The sequence below is a fragment of the Bombina bombina genome, chromosome 5 (genome assembly GCF_027579735.1).
Source record: "Bombina bombina isolate aBomBom1 chromosome 5, aBomBom1.pri, whole genome shotgun sequence".
In the NCBI taxonomy this organism is placed as follows: Eukaryota; Metazoa; Chordata; class Amphibia; order Anura; family Bombinatoridae; genus Bombina; species Bombina bombina.
In genome coordinates this window covers 628,776,032-628,803,893 of record NC_069503.1, presented here as the reverse complement: position 1 = coordinate 628,803,893, position 27,862 = coordinate 628,776,032, and the positions used below count along the sequence as shown (strand labels likewise).

At 38.3% G+C, this 27,862-nt stretch overlaps 1 protein-coding gene across 1 annotated transcript in view; it reads right to left on the bottom strand.

The window, feature by feature from the left end:
* NFX1 (nuclear transcription factor, X-box binding 1) overlaps nt 1-27,862 on the bottom strand; it is a 588,547-nt gene that overhangs the window by 206,916 nt on the left and 353,769 nt on the right. The window contains exon 6 of the mRNA XM_053714588.1: nt 1,880-1,951. Within this exon, the coding sequence (XP_053570563.1) occupies nt 1,880-1,951 (72 nt within the window). The remainder of the gene's footprint in view (nt 1-1,879; nt 1,952-27,862) is intronic.

Sequence of the window (27,862 nt, the reverse complement as noted above, 5' to 3'; positions counted from 1 at the left end):
TTATCCAGAAGCTTTTTGGGTAATCCTAGGATTACCCAGGTAAAGCCCGATGTATGATTTTACATCGGGCTTTACCCACAGTCACTGGGGTAATGTCAGTTTTACCCGGGTAATGCTAGGATTATCCAGATATCTGACTTTACCCGTAACAGTCCTCAAAAAATGAAATGCTCTAATTTGTTACAGCATGTCATTTTAAGACACGCTACCCTGCAATGTTATGTTTTAAGACGTAGTAGAAGTACTGCTCAGGATCCTTCAATTGCAGAGATCCTAATAGTTTTTCCTTACACAAAGTGGCTTTTTCAAAAAAGCCACCGATTGTAAGGCGAACTGAGCATTGGAAGGATCAAGTACTGTGTGTCATAAGAAGGTATAATCAAGATATATCTCTGCAATCGGGTACAGCTTTGCTCCTTTTGAGATATATTGTGGCATAAAGCGTGAAAAAACCCTAAGTTGCATAATGAGATAACCTTGTACCACATGACACATTTAATAAATCCTTTTAAACCTTAACACTGTGGCTATGTGATAGAGCTACCTTATGCACATGTGTGAGTCAACTGGAAACAAAACCTTTCTGAGAAACACTTAATTCCATATACTTATTTAGGATCATAAATATATTAAGGACACATTGTATCACATTTATTATCATAAAACTACTTAGGGGCCCGGATATACAAGGCAGGAGTATTTTTACATACATATTATATTTGTGGAATATGATAAAAAGTTAGAAGCCAGAAATAGAGGTTGAGGAGATGTGGCTCCCAGGATGTCAAAACAGGGAAATGTTTTATTTAACCTAAACACAGCTATAATGCATACATTGCCCTTTCTCAATTGTCTGAAATAATTTTGTTGCATCATGATTTAATGAAAGTGGAAAGTCTAAGAGCCTTTACTACACCCAAAGCTTTTCAAGAGTGGATTTACTCAAATATTTTTTAAGATAATACTAGAGTATTGGTTGACAAACTTATTTAGGAGACAAATATTAAGTAGCCAGTGCACACTAGAAGCCAGACAAGAGTGTTTCATGTAGATATTAGAATGGTTCACAGTTATGAATCAGAAGTAGGATTCTGTAAGCCTTGCTACCTGAATTTGTTTAGAACTCCCCTCCACAATATGAAAAGTGTATCACTAAAATTCCTATAGTATGAGGACTGCAGGACAATGTTTATCATAACATACTTGGTTTGCTTTTGCCTACAGCAAATTTAGTCATGCATCTAGGAAAACAAATTGTTTAGAAATAATTATTTAAAGGCCTAATGAAACATTAAGAGTTTTCTATAAACTTCTGCTCTGATGATCGACAACAGAATGTTATTAACATTTCCATATTAGTCACTACACTGTCATATGTCACTGCTAAGATGCCAAAGGAAATAATGCATGTACACTCTCCATATGGCTATTATGCAATGGTAAAAAGGAGATAATATGGATCTCAAATGCTTAAAAAGGAGAGGAGAAAAAAAAGAAAAAGAAAAAAAAGACCTCCACAAAAGGGTCTGTGACAAACCAATTCCATCACATACCGTGAACTGCAATTAATAAATAAGATTCATCATTGTAAAAACCACTCAAAAGTGAAAAACAAAACAGCTTTGAGCATATGGTATGGTGAAAAACAGCCAAGACAAAGGTTCACTTGTAGTAACGTGTTTTGTTTGAACGTGTGTGTGTAAAATTATGCAAGATGTACACATAATTAATGGTTCTAATTTTTAATTCTAAATGGGTTGTAGGAAAATTTAGTTATAGCAGAAATACTAGTGTTGGATATTGTGCACTTTATGATTTAAATTCCAGCTTTTATTAGGACGTTTCATTAGGAAGCTGATTTAGCAGTTTGCAAACCTACCTTGTCCTTCCACATTCACAAGTTTTTGTCACAAAGGCAGGACATGATGGGCATGGACCAGGGTGGCAGAGACTTAAAAAAAAAAAACAACAACAGATAAATATATGTTTAACAGATACAAATATTCTTTTGCATGGTAATACATATATTTAACACATAAATACAAACATATATACACATATGGCCGAAAGTATTGGTTCCTTTCCACTTTTTCTTTTAGGAAAAGGCACTTTTCCTGAACTAAGTAAAAATTGACAAAATGTATTTGGTATCCACCATACTCTATTTAAAATGTAATAGAAAAGAAACTTCACTTTTGATTGAAGACGACATCTTACAACATTAAAACAAATGAGAATGGCACAGACAAAAATATTGGTACTCAATCTAATAATTCGTAGCACAGACTATGGAGACAATAACTGCAATTAAGTAAAACGAATATTGAGAGAAGACTGACTTACTGGTGGGTAAAAATGATACATTTTAATAATTCTATTAAAAAAAGAATCTGAAAATAGTCTGGATTTTGGAATTTCAGATTTGTGAGCCTACACACTCTCTCATCCTTGGAAAAATGTCCCTTTCTAAAACATTTTCAGTGCTGCCTTTGAGGCAGGTTGAGTGTGCTGACATCCAGGAAATATTTATCATTAAAAGTGTGGGTTTTTCTGTCTATTACTGCATGGTTTGTCAAATGTGTTTAAAATCTAGGAGTCAGCCAGAAACCTTTACCCTCACCTATGACATAAACACACACACGTTATACAACAACCCACTAAATGTTGGAATTTTATTTCACAGCTTTAAGACATTAAAAGGATCCAGCCTCCCCAAGTTAAATTTTAGGTGTGGCTGGTAGTGGACTGTAGAGAGTCTTGGGGAATCTAAATCAGGGCACCAAGGCCTAATTTTAAAAACAATTGCTATTAGTGTATAAATAAAGAAGAAAAACATAATTTATGTAAGAACTTACCTGATAAATTCATTTCTTTCATATTAGCAAGAGTCCAAGAGCTAGTGACGTATGGGATATACATTCCTACCAGGAGGGGCAAAGTTTCCCAAACCTCAAAATGCCTATAAATACACCCCTCACCACACCCACAAATCAGTTTAACGAATAGCCAAGAAGTGGGGTGATAAGAAAAAAAGTGTGAAAGCATAAAAAATAAGGAATTGGAATAATTGTGCTTTATACAAAGAAATCATAACCACCACAAAAAAGGGTGGGCCTCATGGACTCTTGCTAATATGAAAGAAATGAATTTATCAGGTAAGTTCTTACATAAATTATGTTTTCTTTCATGTAATTAGCAAGAGTCTATGAGCTAGTGACGTATGGGATAATAAATACCCAAGATGTGGAACTTCCATGTAAGAGTCACTAGAGAGGGAGGGATAAAATAAAGACAGCCAATTCCGCTGAAAAATAATCCATACCCCAAAATAAAGTTTTAATCTTATAATGAAAAAAACTGAAATTATAAGCAGAAGAATCAAACTGAAACAGCTGCCTGAAGTACTTTTCTACCAAAAACTGCTTCAGAAGAAGAAAACACATCAAAATGGTAGAATTTAGTAAAAGTATACAAAGAAGACCAAGTGGCTGCTTTGCAAATCTGATCAACCGAAGCTTCATTCCTAAACGCCCAGGAAGTAGAAACTGACCTAGTAGAATGAGCTGTAATCCTTTGAGGCGGAGTTTTACCCGATTCGACATAAGCATGATGAATCAAAGATTTTAACCAAGATGCCAAAGAAATGGCAGAGGCCATCTGACCTTTCCTGGAACCGGAAAAGATAACAAATAGACTAGAAGTCTTTCGGAAATCTTTAGTAGCTTCAACATAATATTTCAAAGCTCTAACTACATCCAAAGAATGCAACGATCTTTCCTTAGAATTCTTAGGATTAGGACACAATGAAGGAACCACAATTTCTCTACTAATGTTGTTAGAGTTCACAACTTTAGGTAAAAATTTAAATTTAGTCCGCAACACCGCCTTATCCTGATGAAAAATCAGAAAAGGAGATTCACAAGAAAGAGCAGATAACTCTGAAACTCTTCTAGCAGAAGAGATGGCCAAAAGGAACAGAACTTTCCAAGAAAGTAATTTAATGTCCAGAGAATGCATAGGTTCAAACGGAGGAGCTTGTAAAGCCCCCAGAACCAAATTCAAATTCCAAGGAGGAGAGATTGACTTAATGACAGGTTTTATACGAACCAAAGCCTGTACAAAACAATGAATATCAGGAAGATTAGCAATCTTTCTGTGAAACAACACAGAAAGAGCAGAAATTTGTCCTTTCAAAGAAATTGCAGACAAACCTTTATCCAGACCATCCTGAAGAAATTGTAAAATTCTAGGAATTCTAAAAGAATGCCAGGAAAAATGATGAGAAGAGCACCAAGAAATGTAAGTCTTCCAGACTCAATAATATATCTTCCTAGACACAGACTTACGAGCCTGTAACATAGTATTAATTACGGAGTCAGAGAAACCTCTATGACTGAGAATCAAGCGTTCATCCCCATACCTTCAAATTTAATGATTTGAGATCCTGATGGAAAAAAGGACCTTGAGATAGAAGGTCTGGTCTTAACGGAAGAGTCCAAGGTTGGCAAGTAGCCATCCGAACAAGATCCGCATACCAAAACCTGTGAAGCCATGCTGGAGCCACCAGCAGAACAAACGAACGCTCTTTTAGAATCTTGGAGATCACTCTTGGAAGAAGAACCAGAGGCGGAAAGATATAGACAGGATGATACTTCCAAGGTAGTGACAATGCATCCACTGCCTCCGCCTGAGGAACCCTGGATCTGGACAGATACCTGGGAAGTTTCTTGTTTAGATGAGAAGCCATCAGATCTATTTCTGGAAGACCCCAGATTTGAACAATCTGAAGAAACACCTCTGGGTGAAGAGACCATTCGCCCGGATGTAACGTCTGGCGACTGAGATAATCCGCTTCCCAATTGTCTACACCTGGGATGTGAACCGCAGAAATTAGACAGGAGCTGGATTCCGCCCAAGCAAGTATCCGAGATACTTCTTTCATAGCAAGAGGACTGTGAGTCCCCCCTTGATGATTGACATATGCCACGGTTGTGACATTGTCCGTCTGAAAACAAATGAATGATTCTCTCTTCAGAAGAGGCCACGACTGAAGAGCTCTGAAAATCGCACGGAGTTCCAAAATGTTGATGTGTAATCTCGCCTCCTGAGATTCTCAAACCCCCTGTGCTGTCAGAGACCCCCATACAGCTCCCCAACCTGTCAGACTCGCATCTGTTGAGATCACAGTCCAGGTTGGAAGAACAAAAGAAGCCCCTTGAACTAAACGATGGTGATCTGTCCACCACGTCAGAGAGTGTCGTACAATCGGATTTAAAGATATTAACTGTGATATCTTTGTATAATCCCTGCACCACTGGTTCAGCATACAAAGCTGAAGAGGTCGCATGTGAAAACGAGCAAAGGGGATCGCGTCCGATGCAGCAGTCATAAGACCTAGAATTTCCATGCATAAGGCTACCGAAGGGAATGATTGAGACTGAAGGTTTCGACAAGCTGAAACCAATTTCAGACGTCTCTTGTCCGTCAGAGACAAAGTCATGGACACTGAATCTATTTGGAAACCTAAAAAGGTTACCCTTGTCTGAGGAATCAATGAACTCTTTGGTAAATTGATCCTCCAACCATGTTCTTGAAAAAATGACACAAGTCGATTCGTATGAAATTCTGCTAAATGTGAAGACTGAGCAAGTACCAAGATATCGTCCAAATAAGGAAATACCACAATACCCTGTTCTCTGATTACAGATAGCAGGGCACCGAGAACCTTTGAAAAAGTCCTTGGAGCTGTTGCTAGGCCGAACGGCAGAGCCACAAATTGGTAATGCTTGTCTAGAAAAGAGAATCTCAGAAACTGATAGTGATCTGGATGAATCGGAATATGCAGATATGCATCCTGTAAATCTATTGTGGACATATAATGCCCTTGCTGAACAAAAGGCAGAATAGTCCTTATAGTTACCATTTTGAATGTTGGTATCCTTACATAACGATTCAATATTTTTAAATCCAGAACTGGTCTGAAGGAATTCTCCTTCTTTGGTACAATGAATAGATTGGAGTAAAACCCCAGACCCTGTTCCAGAACTGGAACTGGCACAATTACTCCAGCCAACTCTAGATCTGAAACACATTTCAGAAATGCTTGAGCCTTCACTGGATTTATTGGAATGCGAGAAAGAAAAAATCTTCTTGCAGGAGGCCTTACCTTGAAACCTATTCTGTACCCTTGTGAAACAATGTTCTGAATCCAAAGACTGTGAATCGAATTGATCCAAATTTCTTTGAAAAATCGTAATCTGCCCCCTACCAGCTGTGCTGGAATGAGGGCCGCACCTTCATGTGGACTTGGGAGCTGGCTTTTGCTTTCTAAAAGGCTTGGATTTATTCCAGACTGGAGATGGTTTCCAAACAGAAACTGTTCCTTTAGGGGAAGGATCAGGCTTCTGTTCCTTATTCTGACGAAAGGAACGAAAACGATTAGCAGCCCTATATTTACCTTTAGATTTTTTTATCCTGAGGTAAAAAAGTTCCTTTCCCTCCAGTAACAGTTGAAATAATAGAATCCAACTGGGAACCAAACAATTTATTACCTTGGAAAGAAAGGGAAAGCAAAGTTGACTTAGAAGACATATCTGCATTCCAAGTTTTAAGCCATAAAGCTCTTCTAGGTAAAATAGCTAAAGACATATACCTGACATCAACTCTAATGATATCAAAGATGGCATCACAAATAAAGTTATTAGCATGTTGAAGAAGTTTAACAATGCTATGAGTATTATGATCTGACACTTGTTGTGCCAAAGCCTCCAACCAAGAAGTGGAAGCTGCCGCAACATCAGCCAAAGAAATAGCAGGCCTAAGAAGATTACCTGAACATAAATAAGCTTTCCTTAGAAAGGAATCAATTTTCCTATCTAAAGGATCCTTAAAGGAAGTACTATCTGCCGTAGGAATAGTAGTACGTTTAGCGAGAGTAGAGATAGCCCCATCAACTTTAGGGATTTTGTCCCAAAACTCTAATCTGTCAGATGGCACAGGATACAATTTCTTAAACCTTTTAGAAGGAGTAAATAAATTACCCAGATTATTCCATTCCCTAGAAATTACTTCAGAAATAGCATCAGGGACAGGAAAAACTTCCGGAATAACTGTAGGAGGTTTAAAAACCGAATTTAAACGCTTAGTAGATTTAGTATCAAGAGGACTAGATTCCTCCATCTCTAATGCGATTAAAACTTCTTTAAGTAAAGAACGAATAAATTCCATTTTAAATAAATATGAAGATTTATCAGTGTCAATATCTGAGACAGAATCCTCTGAACCAGAAAAATCATCATCAGAAACAGACAAATCAGAATGATGATGTTCATTTAAAAATTCATCTGAAAAATGTGAAGTTTTAAAAGACCTTTTACGTTTACTGGAAGGAGGAATAACAGACATAGCCTTCCTAATAGATTTAGAAACAAAATCTCTTATATTAACAGGAACATCCTGAGTATTAGATGTTGATGGAACAGCAACAGGTAATGGTATATTACTAATGGAAATACTATCTGCATTAGCAAGCTTATCATGACATTCATCACAAACTACAGCCGGAGGGACAGATACCACAAGTTTACAGCAGATACACTTAACTTTGGTGGAACCAGCATCAGGCAGCGTTTTTCCAGAAGTAGCTTCTGATCCAGGGTCAATCTGAGACATCTTGCAATATGTAAGAGAAAAAACAACATATAAAGAAAAATCTATCAAATTCCTTAAAGTGATGGTAAACTCTCCCCTTTATAAAATCAGATCTGGAATGTAAGCACTATTTTAGATGAAGTTTAAATCATTAGCTGTAATGAAGATGCAGTATAACATAGTTATTAATATAGATATGAAATTCAAATACTGCATGCTCCTCCGCCCACTTCAAAAGTAACATTTTCTGTGAGCTAACAGATTGAATTGTTGTCCAATCAGCGCTCTCCCCATATGGCACTTTTGTTGTAGCTAGAGCATTGATTGGAGAGTAATTCAATCATTTAGCCGAAAGGAAAATTGACTTTTGAAGTGGGTGGTTTAACATGGGGTATTTGAATTTCATATCTATATTAATAACTAAGTTATAGCGCATCTTCATTGCACATGATGAATAAAACCCCATCTAAAATAGCGCTTACATTCCAGATCTGATTTTATAAAGGGGAGAGTTTACCATCACTTTAAAAGGCAGTTTCAGGAATGGGAAAAAATGCCAATGAACAAGCCTCTAGCAACCAGAAGCAAATGAAAAATGAGACTTAAATAATGTGAGAAAAAAGGTGGAGACAAAAATGACGCCCACATTTTTTAGCGCCAAAAAAGCCGCCCACATTATTGGCGCCCAAATGCTTTCGGCGCCAAGAATGACGCCACATCCGGTGATGCCGACATTTTTGGCGCAAAACGTCAAAAAAATGACGCAAACACGAACAACTTCCGGCTACAAGTATGACGCCGGAAATGACAAAGAAATTTTTTGCGCCAAAAAAGACCGCGCCAAGAATGACGCAATAAATGAAGCATTTTCAACCCCCGCGAGCCTAACAGCCCACAGGGAAAAAAGTCAATTTTTAAGGTAAGAAAAAATGTTTTAATTCATATGCATTATCCCAAATAATGAAACTGACTGTCTGAAATAAGGAATATTGATCATCCTGAATCAAGGCAAATAAATGTTTAAACACATATATTTAGAACTTTATATAAAAGTGCCCAACCATAGCTTAGAGTGTCACAAAAAATAAGGCTTACTTACCCCAGGACACTCATCTACATGTAGTAGAAAGCCAAACCAGTACTGAAACGAGAATCAGTAGAGGTAATGGTATATAAGAGTATATCGTCGATCTGAAAAGGGAGGTAAGAGATGAATCTATCACCACTGTTCCCCCAACTGAAGTTAATTGCTCTCAACAGTCCTGTGTGGAACAGCCATGGATTTTAGTGACGGTTGCTAAAATCATTTTCCTCATACAAACAGAAATCTTCATCTCTTTTCTGTTTCTGAGTAAATAGTACATGCCAGCACTATTTCAAAATAACAAACTCTTGATTGAATAATAAAAACTACAGTTAAACACTAAAAAACTCTAAGCCATCTCCGTGGAGATGTTGCCTGTACAACGGCAAAGAGAATGACTGGGGTAGGCGGAGCCTAGGAGGGATCATGTGACCAGCTTTGCTGGGCTCTTTGCCATTTCCTGTTGGGGAAGAGAATATCCCACAAGTAAGGATGACGCCGTGGACCGGACACACCTATGTTGGAGAAATAAAGACAGCCAATTCCGCTGAAAATAATCCACACCCAAAATAAAGTTTAAATCTTATAATGAAAAAAACATAATTTATGTAAGAACTTACCTGATAAATTAATTTCTTTCATATTAGCAAGAGTCCATGAGCTAGTGACGTATGGGATATACATTCCTACCAGGAGGGGCAAAGTTTCCCAAACCTCAAAATGCCTATAAATACACCCCTCACCACACCCACAAATCAGTTTAACGAATAGCCAAGAAGTGGGGTGATAAGAAAAAGTGCGAAAGCATAAAAAATAAGGAATTGGAATAATTGTGCTTTATACAAAATCATACCACCACAAAAGGGGCGGGCCTCATGGACTCTTGCTAATATGAAAGAAATGAATTTATCAGGTAAGTTCTTACATAAATTATGTTTTCTTTCATGTAATTAGCAAGAGTCCATGAGCTAGTGACGTATGGGATAATGACTACCCAAGATGTGGATCTTTCCACGCAAGAGTCACTAGAGAGGGAGGGATAAAATAAAGACAGCCAATTCCTGCTGAAAATAATCCACACCCAAAATAAAGTTTAATGAAAACATAAGCAGAAGATTCAAACTGAAACCGCTGCCTGAAGTACTTTTCTACCAAAAACTGCTTAAGAAGAAGAAAACATATCAAAATGGTAGAATTTAGTAAAAGTATGCAAAGAGGACCAAGTTGCTGCTTTGCAAATCTGATCAACCGAAGCTTCATTCCTAAACGCCCAGGAAGTAGAAACTGACCTAGTAGAATGAGCTGTAATCCTTTGAGGCGGAGTTTTACCCGACTCAACATAGGCATGATGAATTAAAGATTTCAACCAAGATGCCAAAGAAATGGCAGAAGCTTTCTGGCCTTTTCTAGACCGGAAAAGATGACAAATAGACTAGAAGTCTTTCGGAAAGACTTAGTAGCTTCAACATAATATTTCAAAGCTCTAACAACATCCAAAGAATGCAACGATTTCTCCTTAGAATTCTTAGGATTAGGACATAATGAAGGAACCACAATTTCTCTACTAATGTTGTTGGAATTCACAACCTTAGGTAAAAATTCAAAAGAAGTTCGCAACACCGCCTTATCCTGATGAAAAATCAGAAAAGGAGACTCACAAGAAAGAGCAGATAATTCCGAGACTCTTCTGGCAGAAGAGATGGCCAAAAGGAACAAAACTTTCCAAGAAAGTAATTTAATGTCCAATGAATGCATGGGTTCAAAAGGAGGAGCTTGAAGAGCCCCCAGAACCAAATTCAAACTCCAAGGAGGAGAAATTGACTTAATGACAGGTTTTATACGAACCAAAGCTTGTACAAAACAATGAATATCAGGAAGATTAGCAATCTTTCTGTGAAAAAGAACAGAAAGAGCAGAGATTTGTCCTTTCAAGGAACTTGCGGACAAACCTTTATCTAAACCATCCTGAAGAAACTGTAAAATTCTCGGAATTCTAAAAGAATGCCAGGAAAAATGATGAGAAAGACACCAAGAAATATAAGTCTTCCAGACTCTATAATATATCTCTCTGGATACAGATTTACGAGCCTGTAACATAGTATTAATCACAGAGTCAGAGAAACCTCTTTGACCAAGAATCAAGCGTTCAATCTCCATACCTTTAAATTTAAGGATTTGAGATCCTGATGGAAAAAAGGACCTTGCGACAGAAGGTCTGGTCTTAATGGAAGAGTCCACGGTTGGCAAGAGGCCATCCGGACAAGATCCGCATACCAAAACCTGTGAGGCCATGCTGGAGCTACCAGCAGAACAAACGAGCATTCCTTCAGAATCTTGGAGATTACTCTTGGAAGAAGAACTAGAGGCGGAAAGATATAGGCAGGATGATACTTCCAAGGAAGTGATAATGCATCCACTGCCTCCGCCTGAGGATCCCGGGATCTGGACAGATACCTGGGAAGTTTCTTGTTTAGATGAGAAGCCATCAGATCTATTTCTGGGAGTTCCCACATTTGAACAATCTGAAGAAATACCTCTGGGTGAAGAGACCATTCGCCCGATGCAACGTTTGGCGACTGAGATAATCCGCTTCCCAATTGTCTATACCTGGGATATGAACCGCAGAGATTAGACAGGAGCTGGATTCCGCCCAAACCAGAATTCGAGATACTTCTTTCATAGCCAGAGGACTGTGAGTCCCTCCTTGATGATTGATGTATGCCACAGTTGTGACATTGTCTGTCTGAAAACAAATGAACGATTCTCTCTTCAGAAGAGGCCAAGACTGAAGAGCTCTGAAAATTGCACGGAGTTCCAAAATATTGATCAGTAATCTCACCTCCTGAGATTCCCAAACCCCTTGTGCTGTCAGAGACCCCCACACAGCTCCCCAACCTGTAAGACTTGCATCTGTTGAAATTACAGTCCAGGTCGGAAGAACAATAGAAGCCCCCTGAACTAAACGATGGTGATCTGTCCACCACGTCAGAGAGTGTCGTACAATCGGTTTTAAAGATATTAATTGAGATATCTTTGTGTAATCCCTGCACCATTGATTCAGCATACAGAGCTGAAGAGGTCGCATGTGAAAACGAGCAAAGGGGATCGCGTCCGATGCAGCAGTCATAAGACCTAGAATTTCCATGCATAAGGCTACCGAAGGGAATGATTGTGACTGAAGGTTTCGACAAGCTGAGATCAATTTTAGACGTCTCTTGTCTGTCAAAGACAGAGTCATGGACACTGAATCTATTTGGAAACCCAAAAAGGTTACCCTTGTCTGAGGAATCAATTAACTTTTTAGTGAATTGATCCTCCAACCATGATCTTGAAGAAACAACACAAGTCGATTCGTATGAGATTCTGCTAAATGTGAAGACTGAGCAAGTACCAAGATATCGTCCAAATAAGGAAATACCACAATACCCTGTTCTCTGATTACAGACAGAAGGGCACCGGGAACCTTTGTAAAAATTCTTGGAGCTGTAGCTAGGCCAAAAGGCAGAGCCACAAACTGGTAATGCTTGTCCAGGAAAGAGAATCTCAGGAACTGATAGTGAGCTGGATGAATCGGAATATGCAGATATGCATCCTGTAAATCTATTGTAGACATATAATGCCCTTGCTGAACAAAAGGCAAGATAGTCCTTACAGTTACCATTTTGAATGTTGGTATCCTTACATATGATTCAATATTTTTAGATCCAGAACTGGTCTGAAGGAATTCTCCTTCTTTGGTACAATGAAGAGATTCGAATAAAACCCCAGCCCCTGTTCCAGAACTGGAACTGGCATAATTACTCCAGCCAACTCTAGATCTGAAACACATTTCAGAAATGCTTGAGCTTTCACTGGGTTTACTGGGACACGGGAAAGAAAAAATCTCTTTGCAGGAGGTCTTATCTTGAAACCAATTCTGTACCCTTCTGAAACAATGTTCTGTATCCAAAGATCGTGAACAGAATTGATCCAAATTTCTTTGAAAAAACGTAATCTGCCCCCTACCAGCTGAGCTGGAATGAGGGCCGCACCTTCATGTGGACTTAGAAGCTGGCTTTGCTTTTCTAGAAGGCTTGGATTTATTCCAGACTGGAGATGGTTTCCAAACTGAAACTGCTCCTGAGGATGAAGGATCAGGCTTTTGTTCTTTGTTGAAACGAAAGGAACGAAAACGATTATTAGCCCTGTTTTTACCCTTAGATTTTTTATCCTGTGGTAAAAAAGTTCCTTTCCCACCAGTAACAGTTGAGATAATAGAATCCAACTGAGAACCAAATAATTTATTACCCTGGAAAGAAAGGGAAAGTAGAGTCGATTTAGAAGACATATCAGCATTCCAAGTTTTAAGCCATAAAGCTCTCCTAGCTAAAATAGCTAGAGACATAAACCTGACATCAACTCTGATAATATCAAAAATGGCATCACAGATAAAAATATTAGCATGTTGAAGAATAATAATAATATTATGAGAATCATGATCTGTTACTTGTTGCGCTAAAGTTTCCAACCAAAAAGTTGAAGCTGCAGCAACATCAGCCAATGATATAGCAGGTCTAAGAAGATTACCTGAACACAGATAAGCTTTTCTTAGAAAGGATTCAATTTTCCTATCTAAAGGATCCTTAAAGGAAGTACCATCTGCCGTAGGAATAGTAGTACGTTTAGCATGGGTAGAAATAGCCCCATCAACTTTAGGGATTTTGTCCCAAAACTCTAATCTGTCGGACGGCACAGGATATAATTGCTTAAAACGTTTAGAAGGAGTAAATGAATTACCCAAATTATTCCATTCTCTGGAAATTACTTCAGAAATAGCACCAGGAACAGGAAAAACTTCTGGAATAACCACAGGAGATTTAAAGACCTTGTCTAAACGTTTAGATTTAGTATCAAGAGGACCAGAATCCTCAATTTCTAATGCAATTAGGACTTCTTTAAGTAAAGAACGAATAAATTCCATTTTAAATAAATATGAAGATTCATCAGCATCAACCTCTGAGACAGAATCCTCTGAACCAGAAGAATCATTAGAATCAGAATGATGATGTTCATTTAAAAATTCATCTGTATAAAGAGAAGTTTTAAAAGATTTTTTATGTTTACTAGGAGGAGGAATAACAGACATAGCCTTCTTGATGGATTCAGAAACAAAATCTCTTATGTTATCAGGAACACTCTGAACATTAGATGTTGATGGAACTGCAACAGGTAATGGTACTTTACTAAAGGAAATATTATCTGCATTAACAAGTTTGTCATGACATTTAATACAAACAACAGCTGGAGGAACAGCTACCAAAAGTTTACAGCAGATACACTTAGCTTTGGTAGTTCCAGCACCAGACAGCGATTTTCCTGAAGTATCTTCTGACTCAGATGCAACGTGAGACATCTTGCAATATGTAAGAGAAAAAAACAACATATAAAGCAAAATTTATCAAATTCCTTAAATGACAGTTTCAGGAATGGGAAAAAATGCCAAAGAACAAGCTTCTAGCAACCAGAAGCAATGAAAAATGAGACTTAAATAATGTGGAGACAAAAGCGACGCCCATATTTTTTTAGCGCCAAATAAGACGCCCACATTATTTGGCGCCTAAATGCTTTTGGCGCAAAAAAAGACGCCACATCCGGAACGCCAACATTTTTGGCGCAAAAGAACGACAAAAAATGACTCAACTTCCGGCGACACGTATGACGCCGGAAACAGAAAAGATTTTTTGCGCCAAAAAAGTCCGCGCCAAGAATGACGCAATAAAATGAAGCATTTTCAGCCCCCGCGAGCCTAACAGCCCACAGGGAAAAAGTCAAATTTTTAAGGTAAGAAAAATGATTTGATTCAAATGCATTATCCCAAATATGAAACTGACTGTCTGAAAATAAGGAATGTTGAACATCCTGAGTCAAGGCAAATAAATGTTTGAATACATATATTTAGAACTTTATTAAAAAAGCGCCCAACCATAGCTTAGAGTGTCACAGAAAATAAGACTTACTTACCCCAGGACACTCATCTACATGTTTGTAGAAAGCCAAACCAGTACTGAAACGAAAATCAGCAGAGGTAATGGTATATATATATATAAGAGTATATCGTCGATCTGAAAAGGGAGGTAAGAGATGAATCTCTACGACCGATAACAGAGAGCCTATGAAATAGACCCCGTAGAAGGAGATCATTGAATTCAAACAGGCAATACTCTCTTCACATCCCTCTGACATTCACTGAACGCTGAGAGGAAAACCGGGCTCCAACCTGCTGCGGAGCGCATATCAACGTAGAATCTAGCACAAACTTACTTCACCACCTCCATAGGAGGCAAAGTTTGTAAAACTGATTTGTGGGTGTGGTGAGGGGTGTATTTATAGGCATTTTGAGGTTTGGGAAACTTTGCCCCTCCTGGTGGGAATGTATATCCCATACGTCACTAGCTCATGGACTCTTGCTAATTACATGAAAGAAAACTGAAATTATAAGCAGAAGAATCAAACTGAAACAGCTGCCTGAAGTACTTTTCTACCAAAAACTGCTTCAGAAGAAGAAAACACATCAAAATGGTAGAATTTAGTAAAAGTATGCAAAGAAGACCAAGTTGCTGCTTTGCAAATCTGATCAACCGAAGCTTCATTCCTAAACGCCCAGGAAGTAGAAACTGACCAAGTAGAATGAGCTGTAATCCTTTGAGGCGGAGTTTTACCCGACGCGACATAAGCATGATGATTTAAAGATTTCAACCAAGATACCAAAGAAATGGCAGAGGCCTTCTGACCTTTCCTAGAACCGGAAAAGATAACAAATAGACTAGAAGTCTTTCGGAAATTCTTAGTAGCTTCAACATAATATTTCAAAGCTCTAACTACATCCAAAGAATGCAATGATCTCTCCTTAGAATTCTTAGGATTAGGACATAATGAAGGAACCACAATTTCTCTACTAATGTTGTTAGAATTCACAACCTTAGGTAAAAATTTAAAAGAAGTTCGCAACACCGCCTTATACTGATGAAAAATCAGAAAAGGAGACTCACAAGAAAGAGCAGATAATTCAGAAACTCTTCTAGCAGAAGAGATGGCCAAAAGAAACAACACTTTCCAAGAAAGTAATTTAATGTCCAATGAATGCATAGGTTCAAACGGAGGAGCTTGAAGAGCCCCCAGAACCAAATTCAAACTCCAAGGAGGAGAAATTGACTTAATGACAGGTTTTATACGAACCAAAGCTTGTACAAAACAATGAATATCAGGAAGATTAGCAATCTTTCTGTGAAAAAGAACAGAAAGAGCAGAGATTTGTCCTTTCAAGGAACTTGCAGACAAACCTTTATCCAAACCATCCTGAAGAAACTGTAAAACTCTCGGAATTCTAAAAGAATGCCAGGAAAAATGATGAGAAAGACACCAAGAAATGTAAGTCTTCCAGACTCTATAATATATCTTCCTAGATACAGATTTACGAGCCTGTAACATAGTATTAATCACAGAGTCAGAGAAACCTCTTTGACTAAGAATCAAGCGTTCAATCTCCATACCTTTAAATTTAAGGATTTGAGATCCTGATGGAAAAAAGGACCTTGCGACAGAAGGTCTGGTCTTAACGGAAGAGTCCACGGTTGGCAAGAGGCCATCCGGACAAGATCCGCATACCAAAACCTGTGAGGCCATGCTGGAGCCACCAGCAGAACAAACGAGCATTCCTTCAGAATCTTGGAGATTACTCTTGGAAGAAGAACTAGAGGCGGAAAGATATAGGCAGGATGATACTTCCAAGGAAGTGACAATGCATCCACTGCTTCCGCTTGAGGATCCCTGGATCTGGACAGATACCTGGGAAGTTTCTTGTTTAGATGAGAAGCCATCAGATCTATTTCTGGAAGTCCCCACATTCGAACAATCTGAAGAAATACCTCTGGGTGAAGAGACCATTCGCCCGGATGTAACGTTTGGCGACTGAGATAATCCGCTTCCCAATTGTCTATACCTGGGATATGAACCGCAGAAACTAGACAGGAGCTGGATTCCGCCCATACCAGTATTCGAGATACTTCTTTCATAGCCAGAGGACTGTGAGTCCCTCCTTGATGATTGATGTATGCCACAGTTGTGACATTGTCTGTCTGAAAACAAATTAACGATTCTCTCTTTAGAAGAGGCCATGACTTTAGAGCTCTGAAATTTGCACGGAGTTCCAAAATATTGATTGGTAATCTCACCTCCTGAGATTCCCAAACCCCTTGTGCTGTCAGAGACCCCCAAACAGCTCCCTAACCTGTCAGACTTGCATCTGTTGAAATTACAGTCCAGGTCGGAAGAACAAAAGAAGCCCCCTGAACTAAACGATGGTGATCTGTCCACCACGTCAGAGAGTAATCCCTGCACCACTGGTTCAGCATACAGAGCTGAAGAGGTCGCATGTGAAAACGAGCAAAGGGGATCGCGTCCGATGCAGCAGTCATAAGACCTAGAATTTCCATGCATAAGGCTACCGAAGGGAATGATTGTGATTGAAGGTTTCGACAAGCTGAGATCAATTTTAGACGTCTCTTGTCTGTCAGGGACAGAGTCATGGACGCTGAATCTATCTGGAAACCTAAAAAGGTTACCCTTGTCTGAGGAATCAATGAACTTTTTCGGTAAATTGATCCTCCAACTATGATCTTGAAGAAACAACACAAGTCGATTCGTATGAGATTCTGCTAAATGTGAAGAGGGAGCAAGTACCAAGATATCGTCCAAATAAGGAAATACCACAATACCCTGTTCTCTGATTACAGACAGAAGGGCACCGAGAACCTTTGTAAAAATTCTTGGAGCTGTTGCTAGGCCAAACGGTAGAGCCACAAACTGGTAATGCTTGTCTAGGAAAGAGAATCTCAGAAACTGATAGTGATCTGGAGGAATCGGAATATGCAGATATGCATCCTGTAAATCTATTGTGGACATATAATGCCCTTGCTGAACAAAAGGCAGGATAGTCCTTATAGTTACCATTTTGAATGTTGGTATCCTTACATAAAGATTCAATATTTTTAGATCCAGAACTGGTCTGAAGGAATTCTCCTTCTTTGGTACAATGAAGAGATTTGAATAAAACCCCAGCCCCTGTTCCAGAACTGGAACTGGCATAATTACTCCAGCCAACTCTAGATCTGAAACACATTTCAGAAATGCTTGAGCCTTCGCTGGATTTACTGGGACACGGGAAAGAAAAAATCTCTTTGCAGGAGGCCTTATCTTGAAGCCAATTCTGTACCCTTCTGAAACAATGTTTTGAATCCAAAGATTGTGAATTGAATTGATCCAAATTTCTTTGAAAAATCGTAATCTGCCCCCTACCAGCTGGGCTGGAATGAGGGCCGCACCTTCATGTGGACTTGGGAGCTGGCTTTGATTTTCTAAAAGGCTTGGATTTATTCCAGACTGGAGATGGTTTCCAAACTGATACCGCTCCTGTGGGTGAAGGATCAGGCTTTTGTTCCTTATTGTGACGAAAGGAACGAAAACGATTATTAGACCTAAATTTACCTTTAGATTTTTTATCCTGTGGTAAAAAAGTTCCTTTCCCTCCAGTAACAGTTGAGATAATAGAATCCAACTGAGAACCAAATAATTTATTATCCTGGAAAGAAAGGGAAAGCAAAGTTGACTTAGAAGACATATCAGCATTCCAAGTTTTAAGCCATAAAGCTCTTCTAGCTAAAATAGCTAGAGACATATACCTGACATCAACTCTAATGATATCAAAAATGGCATCACAAATAAAGTTATTAGCATGTTGAAGAAGATTAACAATGCTATGAGAATTATGATCTGTTACTTGTTGAGCTAAAGCTTCTAACCAAAAAGTTGAAGCTGCAGCAACATCCGCTAAAGATATAGCAGGTCTAAGAAGATTACCTGAACATAAGTAAGCTTTCCTTAGAAAGGATTCAATCTTCCTATCTAAAGGATCCTTAAAGGAAGTACTATCTGCCGTAGGAATAGTAGTACGTTTAGCAAGAGTAGAGACAGCCCCATCAACTTTAGGGATTTTGTCCCAAAATTCTAATCTCTCAGATGGCACAGGATATAATTGCTTAAAACGTTTAGAAGGAGTAAATGAATTACCCAAATTATTCCATTCCCTGGAGATTACTTCAGAAATAGCATCAGGGACAGGAAAAACTTCTGGAATAACTACAGGAGATTTAAAAACCTTATTTAAACGTTTAGATTTAGTATCAAGAGGACCAGAATCCTCTATTTCTAATGCAATTAAGACTTCTTTAAGTAAAGAACGAATAAATTCCATTTTGAATAAATATGAAGATTTATCAGCATCAACCTCTGAGACAGAATCCTCTGAACCAGAGGAACCATTATCAGAATGATGATGTTCATTTAAAAATTCATCTGAAAAATGAGAAGTTTTAAAAGACCTTTTACGTTTACTAGAAGGAGGAATAACAGACATAGCTTTCTTAATGGATTTAGAAACAAAATCTCTTATGTTAACAGGAACACTCTGAGTATTAGATGTTGACGGAACAGCAACAGGTAATGTAACATTACTAAAGGAAATATTATCTGCATTAACAAGTTTGTCATGACATTCATTACAAACAACAGCTGGAGGAACAGATACCACAAGTTTACAGCAGATACACTTAACTTTGGTAGATCCAGCACCAGGCAGCGTTTTTTCAGAAGTATCTTCTGACTCAGTGTCAATCTGGGACATCTTGCAATATGTAATAGAAAAAACAACATATAAAGCAAAATTGATCAAATTCCTTAAATGACAGTTTCAGGAATGGGAAAAAATGCCAGTGAACAAGCTTCTAGCAACCAGAAGCAATAAATAATGAGACTTAAATAATGTGGAGACAATAGTGACGCCCATATTTTTTAGCGCCAAAAAAGACGCCCACATTATTTGGCGCCTAAATGCTTTTGGCGCCAAAAATGACGCCATATCCGGAACGCCGACACTTTTGGCGCAAAAAAAAACGTCAAAAATGACGCAACTTCCGGCGACACGTATGACGCCGGAAACAGAAAAAAAAATTTTGCGCCAAAAAAGTCCGCGCCAAGAATGACGCAATAAAATGAAGCATTTTCAGCCCCCGCAAGCCTAACAGCCCACAGGGAAAAAAGTCAAATTTTAAGGTAAGAAAAAAATTGATTTATTCATATGCATTATCCCAAATATGAAACTGACTGTCTGAAATAAGGAACGTTGAACATCCTGAGTCAAGGCAAATAAATGTTTGAATACATATATTTAGAACTTTATATAAAAGTGCCCAACCATAGCTTAGAGTGTCACAGAAAATAAGACTTACTTACCCCAGGACACTCATCTACATGTAGTAGAAAGCCAAACCAGTACTGAAACGAGAATCAGTAGAGGTAATGGTATATATAAGAGTATATCGTCGATCTGAAAAGGGAGGTAAGAGATGAATCTCTACGACCGATAACAGAGAACCTATGAAATAGACCCCGTAGAAGGAGATCATTGAATTCAAATAGGCAATACTCTCCTCACATCCCTCTGACATTCACTGCACGCTGAGAGGAAAACATAATTTATGTAAGAACTTACCTGATAAATTCATTTCTTTCATATTAGCAAGAGTCCATGAGCTAGTGACGTATGGGATACACATTCCTACCAGGAGGGGAAAAGTTTCCCAAACCTCAAAATGCCTATAAATACACCCCTCACCACACCCACAATTCAGTTTAACGAATAGCCAAGAAGTGGGGTGATAAAAAAGTGCGAAAGCATATAAAATAAGGAATTGGAATAATTGTGCTTTATACAAAATCATAACCACCATAAAAAAAGGGCGGGCCTCATGGACTCTTGCTAATATGAAAGAAATGAATTTATCAGGTAAGTTCTTACATAAATTATGTTTTCTTTCATGTAATTAGCAAGAGTCCATGAGCTAGTGACGTATGGGATAATGACTACCCAAGAAGTGGATCTTTCCACACAAGAGTCACTAGAGAGGGAGGGATAAAATAAAGACAGCCAATTCCTGCTGAAAATAATCCACACCCAAAATAAAGTTTAACGAAAAACATAAGCAGAAGATTCAAACTGAAACCGCTGCCTGAAGTACTTTTCTACCAAAAACTGCTTCAGAAGAAGAAAATACAACAAAATGGACCAAGTTGCCGCTTTGCAAATCTGATCAACCGAAGCTTCATTCCTAAACGCCCAGGAAGTAGAAACTGACCTAGTAGAATGAGCTGTAATCCTCTGAGGCGGAGTTATACCCGACTCAACATAGGCATGATGAATTAAAGATTTCAACCAAGATGCCAAAGAAATGGCAGAAGCTTTCTGGCCTTTTCTAGAACCGGAAAAGATAACAAATAAACTAGAAGTCTTTCGGAAAGACTTAGTAGCTTCAACATAATATTTCAAAGCTCTAATAACATCCAAAGAATGCAACGATTTCTCCTTAGAATTCTTAGGATTAGGACATAATGAAGGAACCACAATGTCTCTACTAATGTTGTTGGAAATCACAACTTAGGTAAAAATTCAAAAGAAGTTCGCAATACCGCCTTATCCTGATGAAAAATCAGAAAAGGAGACTCACAAGAAAGAGCAGATAATTCAGAAACTCTTCTGGCAGAAGAGATGGCCAAAAGGAACAAAACTTACCAAGAAAGTAATTTAATATCCAATGAATGCATAGGTTCAAATGGAGGAGCTTGAAGAGCCCCCAGAACCAAATTCAAACTCCAAGGAGGAGAAATTGACTTAATGACAGGCTTTATACGAACCAAAGCTTGTACAAAACAATGAATATCAGGAAGAATAGCAATCTTTCTGTGAAAAAGAACAGAAAGAGCAGAGATTTGACCTTTCAAGGAACTTGCGGACAAACCCTTATCTAAACCATCCTGAAGAAACTGTAATATTCTCGGTATTCTAAAAGAATGCCAAGAAAAAAGATGAGAAAGACACCAAGAAATATAAGTCTTCCAGACTCCATAATATATCTCTCTGGATACAGATTTACGAGCCTGTAACATAGTATTAATCACAGAGTCAGAGAAACCTCTTTGACCAAGAATCAAGCGTTCAATCTCCATACCTTTAAATTTAAGGATTTCAGATCCTGATGGAAAAAAGGACCTTGAGACAAAAGGTCTGGTCTTAACGGAAGAGTCCACGGTTGGCAAGAGGCCATCCGGACAAGATCCGCATACCAAAACCTGTGAGGCCATGCCGGAGCTACCAGCAGAACAAACGAGCATTCCTTCAGAATCTTGGAGATTACTCTTGGAAGAAGATATAGGCAGGATGATACTTCCAAGGAAGTGATAAAGCATCCACTGCCTCCGCCTGAGGATCCCGGGATCTGGACAGATACCTGGGAAGTTTCTTGTTTAGATGGGACGCCATCAGATCTATTTCTGGAAGTTCCCACATTTGAACAATCTGAAGAAATACCTCTGGGTGAAGAGACCATTCGCCCGGATGCAACGTTTGGCGACTGAGATAATCCGCTTCCCAATTGTCTACACCTGGGATATGAACCGCAGAGATTAGACAGGAGCTGGATTCCGCCCAAACCAAAATTCGAGATACTTCTTTCATAGCCAGAGGACTGTGAGTCCCTCCTTGATGATTGATGTATGCCACAGTTGTGACATTGTCTATCTGAAAACAAATGAACAACTCTCTCTTCAGAAGAGGCCAAGACTGAAGAGCTCTGAAATTGCACGGAGTTCCAAAATATTGATCGGAAATCTCACCTCCTGAGATTCCCAAACCCCTTGTGCCGTCAGATACCCCCACAAAGCTCCCCAACCTGTAAGACTTGCATCTGTTGAGATTATAGTCCAGGTCGGAAGAACAAAGAAGCCCCCTGAACTAAACGATGGTGATCTGTCCACCATGTCAGAGAGTGTCGTATAATCGGTTTAAAGATAAAAATTGAGATATCTTTGAGTAATCCCTGCACCATTGGTTCAGCATACAGAGCTGAAGAGGTCGCATGTGAAAACGAGCAAAGGAGATCGCATCTGATGCGGCAGTCCTAAGACCCAACATTTCCATGCATAAGGCTACCAAAGGGAATGATTGTGACTGAAGGTTTTGACAAGCTGATATCAATGTTAAACTTCTCTTGTCTGACAAGGACAGAGTCATAGACACTGAATTTATCTAGAAACCTAAAAAGGTTACCCTTGTCTGAGGAATCAATGAACTGATTGGTAAATTGATCCTCCAACCATGAACTTGAAGAAACAACACAAGTCGATTCGTATGAGATTCTTCGAAAATGAGAAGACTGAGCAAGTACCAAGATATCGTCCAAATAAGAAAATACCAAAACCCTATTCTCTGATTACAGAAAGAAGGGCACCGAGAACCTTTGAAAAAAATTCTTGGAACTGAGGCTAAGCCAAACGGTAGAGCCACAAAACTGGTAATGCTTGTCTAAAAAGAGAATCTCAGACACTAAAAGTGATCTGGATGAATCGGAATATGCAGATACACATCCTGTAAATCTATTGTAGACATATAATGCCCTTGCTAAACAAAAGGCAGGATAGTCCTACAGTAACCATCTTGAATGTTGGTATCCTAACATAACGATTCAATAATGATAGATCCGGAACTGGTCTGAAGGAATTGACCTTCTTTGGTACAATGAAGAGATAAAATAAAACCCCAGCCCCTGTTCCAGAACTGGAACTGGCATAAATACTCCAGCCAACTCTAGATCTGAAACACATTTCAGAAATGCTGAGCCTTTGCTGTGTTAACTGGGACACGGGAAAGAAAAGAATCTCTTAGCAGGAGGCCTTAACTTGAAGCCAATTCTGTACCTTTCTGAAACAATGTTTCTGAAACCAGAGATTAAGAATGGAATTGATCCAAATTTCTTTGAAGAAAACGTAATCTGCCCCATACCAGCTGAGCTGGAAAAAGGGCCGCACCTTCATAGGAACTTAGGAGCTGGCTATAGGTTTCTATAAGGCTTGGATATATTCCAAACTGGAAATAGTTTCCAAACTGATACCGCTCCTGAGGATGAAGGATCAGGCTTTTGTTCCTTGTGAGGAAAGGAACGAAAATGATTATTTACCCTGGAAAGAAAGGGAAAGCAAAGTTGACTTAGAAGACATGTCAGCATTCCAAGTTTAATCCATAAAGCTATTCTAGCTAAAATAGCTAGAGACATATACCTGACATCAACTCTAATGATGTCAAAAGATGGTATCACCAATAAAATTATTAGCATGTTATAGAATAATAATAATGCTATAAAATTATGATCTGTTACTTGTTGCGCTAAAGCTTCTAACCAAAAAATTGAAGCTGCAGCAACATCCGCTAAAAATATAGCAGGTCTAAGAAGATTACCTGAACATAAGTAAGCTTTTCTTAGAAAGGATTCAATTTTCCTATCTAAAGGATCCTTAAATGAAGTACTATCTGCCGTAGGAATAGTAGTACATTAGCAGGAGAAGAGACAGCCCCATAACCTTAGGGATTTTTGTCCCAAAAAACTCTAATCTGTCAGATGGCACAGGATATAATTTGCTTAAACGTCTAGAAGGAGTAAATAAATTACCCAAATTATTCCATTCCCTGGAAATTACTTCAGAAATAGCATCAGGGAGATAAAACACTTCTGGAATAACTACAGGAGATTTAAAAACCTTATTTAAACGTTTACATTTAGTATTAAGAGGACCAGAATCCTCTATTTCTAATGCAAATAACACTTCTTTAAGTAAAGAACGAATAAATTCCATCTTGAACAAATACAAAGATTTATCAGCATCAACCTCTGAGACAGAAACCTCTGAACCAGAAGAACCATTATCAGTATCAGAATGATGATGTTCATTTAAAAATTCATCTGAAAAAAGAGAAGTTTTAAAAGACTTTTATGTATACTAGAAGGAGAAATAACAGACATAGCCTTCTTAATGGATTTAAAAAATAAAATCTCTTATGTTATCAGGAACACTCTGAGTATTAGATGTTGACGGAACAGCAACAGGTAATGTAACAGTACTAAAGGAAATTTTATCTGCATTAATAAGTTTGACATGACATGCAATACAAATAACAGCTGGAGAAACAGATACCAAAAGTTTATAGCAGATACACTTAGCTTGGTAGCTCCAGCATTGTGCAGTGATTTTCCTGAAGTATCTTCTGACTCAGTTGCAACGTGGAACATCTTGCAATATGTAAAAGAAAAAAAACAACATATAAAGCAAAATTGATCAAATTCCTTAAATGACAGTTTCAGGAATGGGAAAAAATGCCAAAGAACAAGCTTCTAGCAACCAGAAGCAATAAAAAATGAGACTTAAATAATGTGGAGACAAAAGTGACGCCCATATTTTTTCGCGCCAAATAAGACGCCCACATTATTTGGCGCCTAAATGCTTTTTGGCGCCAAAAATGACGCCACATCTGGAACGCCGACATTTTTGACGCAAAATAACGTCAAAGAATGACGCAACTTCCGGCGACATGTATGACGCCGGAAATGGAAATAGAATTTTTGCGCCAAAAAAGTCCGCGCCAAGAATGACGCAATAAAATGAAGCATTTTCAGCCCCCGCGAGCCTAACAGCCCACAGGGAAAAAGTCAAATTTTAAGGTAAAAAATGTTAAATTAAAATGCATTATCCCAAATATGAAACTGACTGTCTGAAAATAAGGAAAGTTGAACATTCTGAGTCAAGGCAAATAAATGTTTGAATACATATATTTAGAACTTTATAAACAAAGTGCCCAACCATAGCTAGGAGTGTCACAGAAAATAAGACTTACTTACCCCAGGACACTCATCTACATATAGCAGATAGCCAAACCAGTACTGAAACGAGAATCAGCAGAGGTAATGGTATATATAAGAGTATATCGTCGATCTGAAAAGGGAGGTAAGAGATGAATCTCTACGACCGATAACAGAGAACCTATGAAATAGACCCCTTAGAAGGAGATCACTGCATTCAAATAGGCAATACTCTCCTCACATCCCTCTGACATTCACTGCACGCTGAGAGGAAAACCGGGCTCCAACTTGCTGCGGAGCGCATATCAACGTAGAATCTAGCACAAACTTACTTCACCACCTCCATCGGAGGCAAAGTTTGTAAAACTGAATTGTGGGTGTGGTGAGGGGTGTATTTATAGGCATTTTGAGGTTTGGGAAACTTTGCCCCTCCTGGTAGGAATGTATATCCCATACGTCACTAGCTCATGGACTCTTGCTAATTACATGAAAGAAAACCAGGCTCCAACCTGCTACAGAAAGTTCAAAAACACCAGCGAGTCAAATTTTTGCGCTAAAAAAGTCAAAGCTTTATTTTAAAAAGCAAATAATCATAACATCACAGCTCATCCCTTAAGCTGTCTTACGCGTTTCGGCCCCCTGGCCTTATTCATAGACATAAATTCACATTGTAAGTGTCCCTCTTTTATACACAATAGCCAAAATGGCTCCTGAGATTTGCTGCGATTTCATTTGTTCAAAATGTTAATTACTGAAATGTCTAACACTTGATTTGGATTTTAACTCTTTCATTTCCGGCTTTATTGTTGTAGGTTATTAGTTATACCTGATATAATACATGTGTATATCTCTATTATGAGTACAACAGGTTCAATGTAGATATTACAAAACATTTAAATATACTATATGTTTTATTAATTACTTAATCCTTATTTAAATGATATAACTTGTGTCATATTAAATAAACCAACTAACTTTATATGCTTTTACAATTCGCTGATTCTTATTAGCAAAATTTTTTTTGGAAATGTTCAGGAGTTTAATTTTCAAAAAAGAAGAAAGGGGATATTATCATAACCACCTGGATACCCGACTTAGCGTCTTGTGTGGTCTAATTACTAGAATATAAAGATTCTTGCACAATAAACAATGGCGTGTCATGTAGATGACTCATCTTGTTAATCTAAAAGTTACTATATGAAAAGAAGTATTGTTATCGTATGGGGACGGTATCTAGCCTTTTTAACACTAAAAATTGAACCGTTCACCTACATCTATACTCTAATACTTCTACACAATCATAGAATTAAATAATGCACTAAAATTTAAATCTTTTTCCAGAAATTAATGACATCCCCCTCAATGTTTAAACCCTTAGGTCTTCTTGTCTGTAACTGGAAAATCCAGAAAGCTTCTCTATACAGGAGGTGACTAGCTCTATCACCTCCTCTTGATCTGGGTTTTACTAGTTCTATTATTTGCCAACTAAAGGAGGCTACATCTTGATTATGGCAATAGATGAAATGTCTAGACAGATCTGAGCATTCAATGTTATTCTTGATATCATTTAGATGCTCTCTTACTCTAGTCCTTGCCTCCCTAGTGGTACATCCTGTATATTGTAGCCTGCAGCTTGTACATTCTATAAGATAAACAGCATATGTGCTGCGACATGTACTACAACTTTCGTGAGTGTACACTTTATTGGTGACACGTGATTGGAAAGTCTGACCAATACATACATGTGAACAGGCAATGCAGTTTGTAAAATTACATTTATAGTGGCCTTTCATTGTGAGCCAACTATTCGTGTATGTTCCCGTTCTTTTCAACTGACTAGGTGATATCAGATTACCAATAGTACATCCTCTCCTAGATACATAGTTACAGCCTCCTTCTATATAGTCCTTCAGGCTATCTTCAGCTGACACTATTGGCAGATGTTTCTTAATAATGCCACAAATATCATTAAATTGAGGACTATAAGTAGTAGAGAAGGTGGGTCTTGAAAGATCAAATCGTTTATGTCGATTGGTGGTTTCATTACTTATGAGTGTTGCCCTATCCATTCGTGACACTTCTAAGAGTGCTCTATCTACTGTCTTGGGACGATATCCTCTCTGTAATAGAGACTCTTTAAATTTGCTGCTCTCTAGGAGAAAATCACTGTCTTCGGAGCAGTTTCTCCTAATACGCATAAATTGCCCTTTTGCCACCCCAAAGCCTGTGTGTTTGGGGTGGTTACTCCTTGCGTGTAATATCGTATTTGACATGATAGGTTTTCTGTACAATGAAGTCTTGATGCTATTAGTTTCAATGACCCCTTCTAAGGTAATGTCTAGGTAGGGGATCT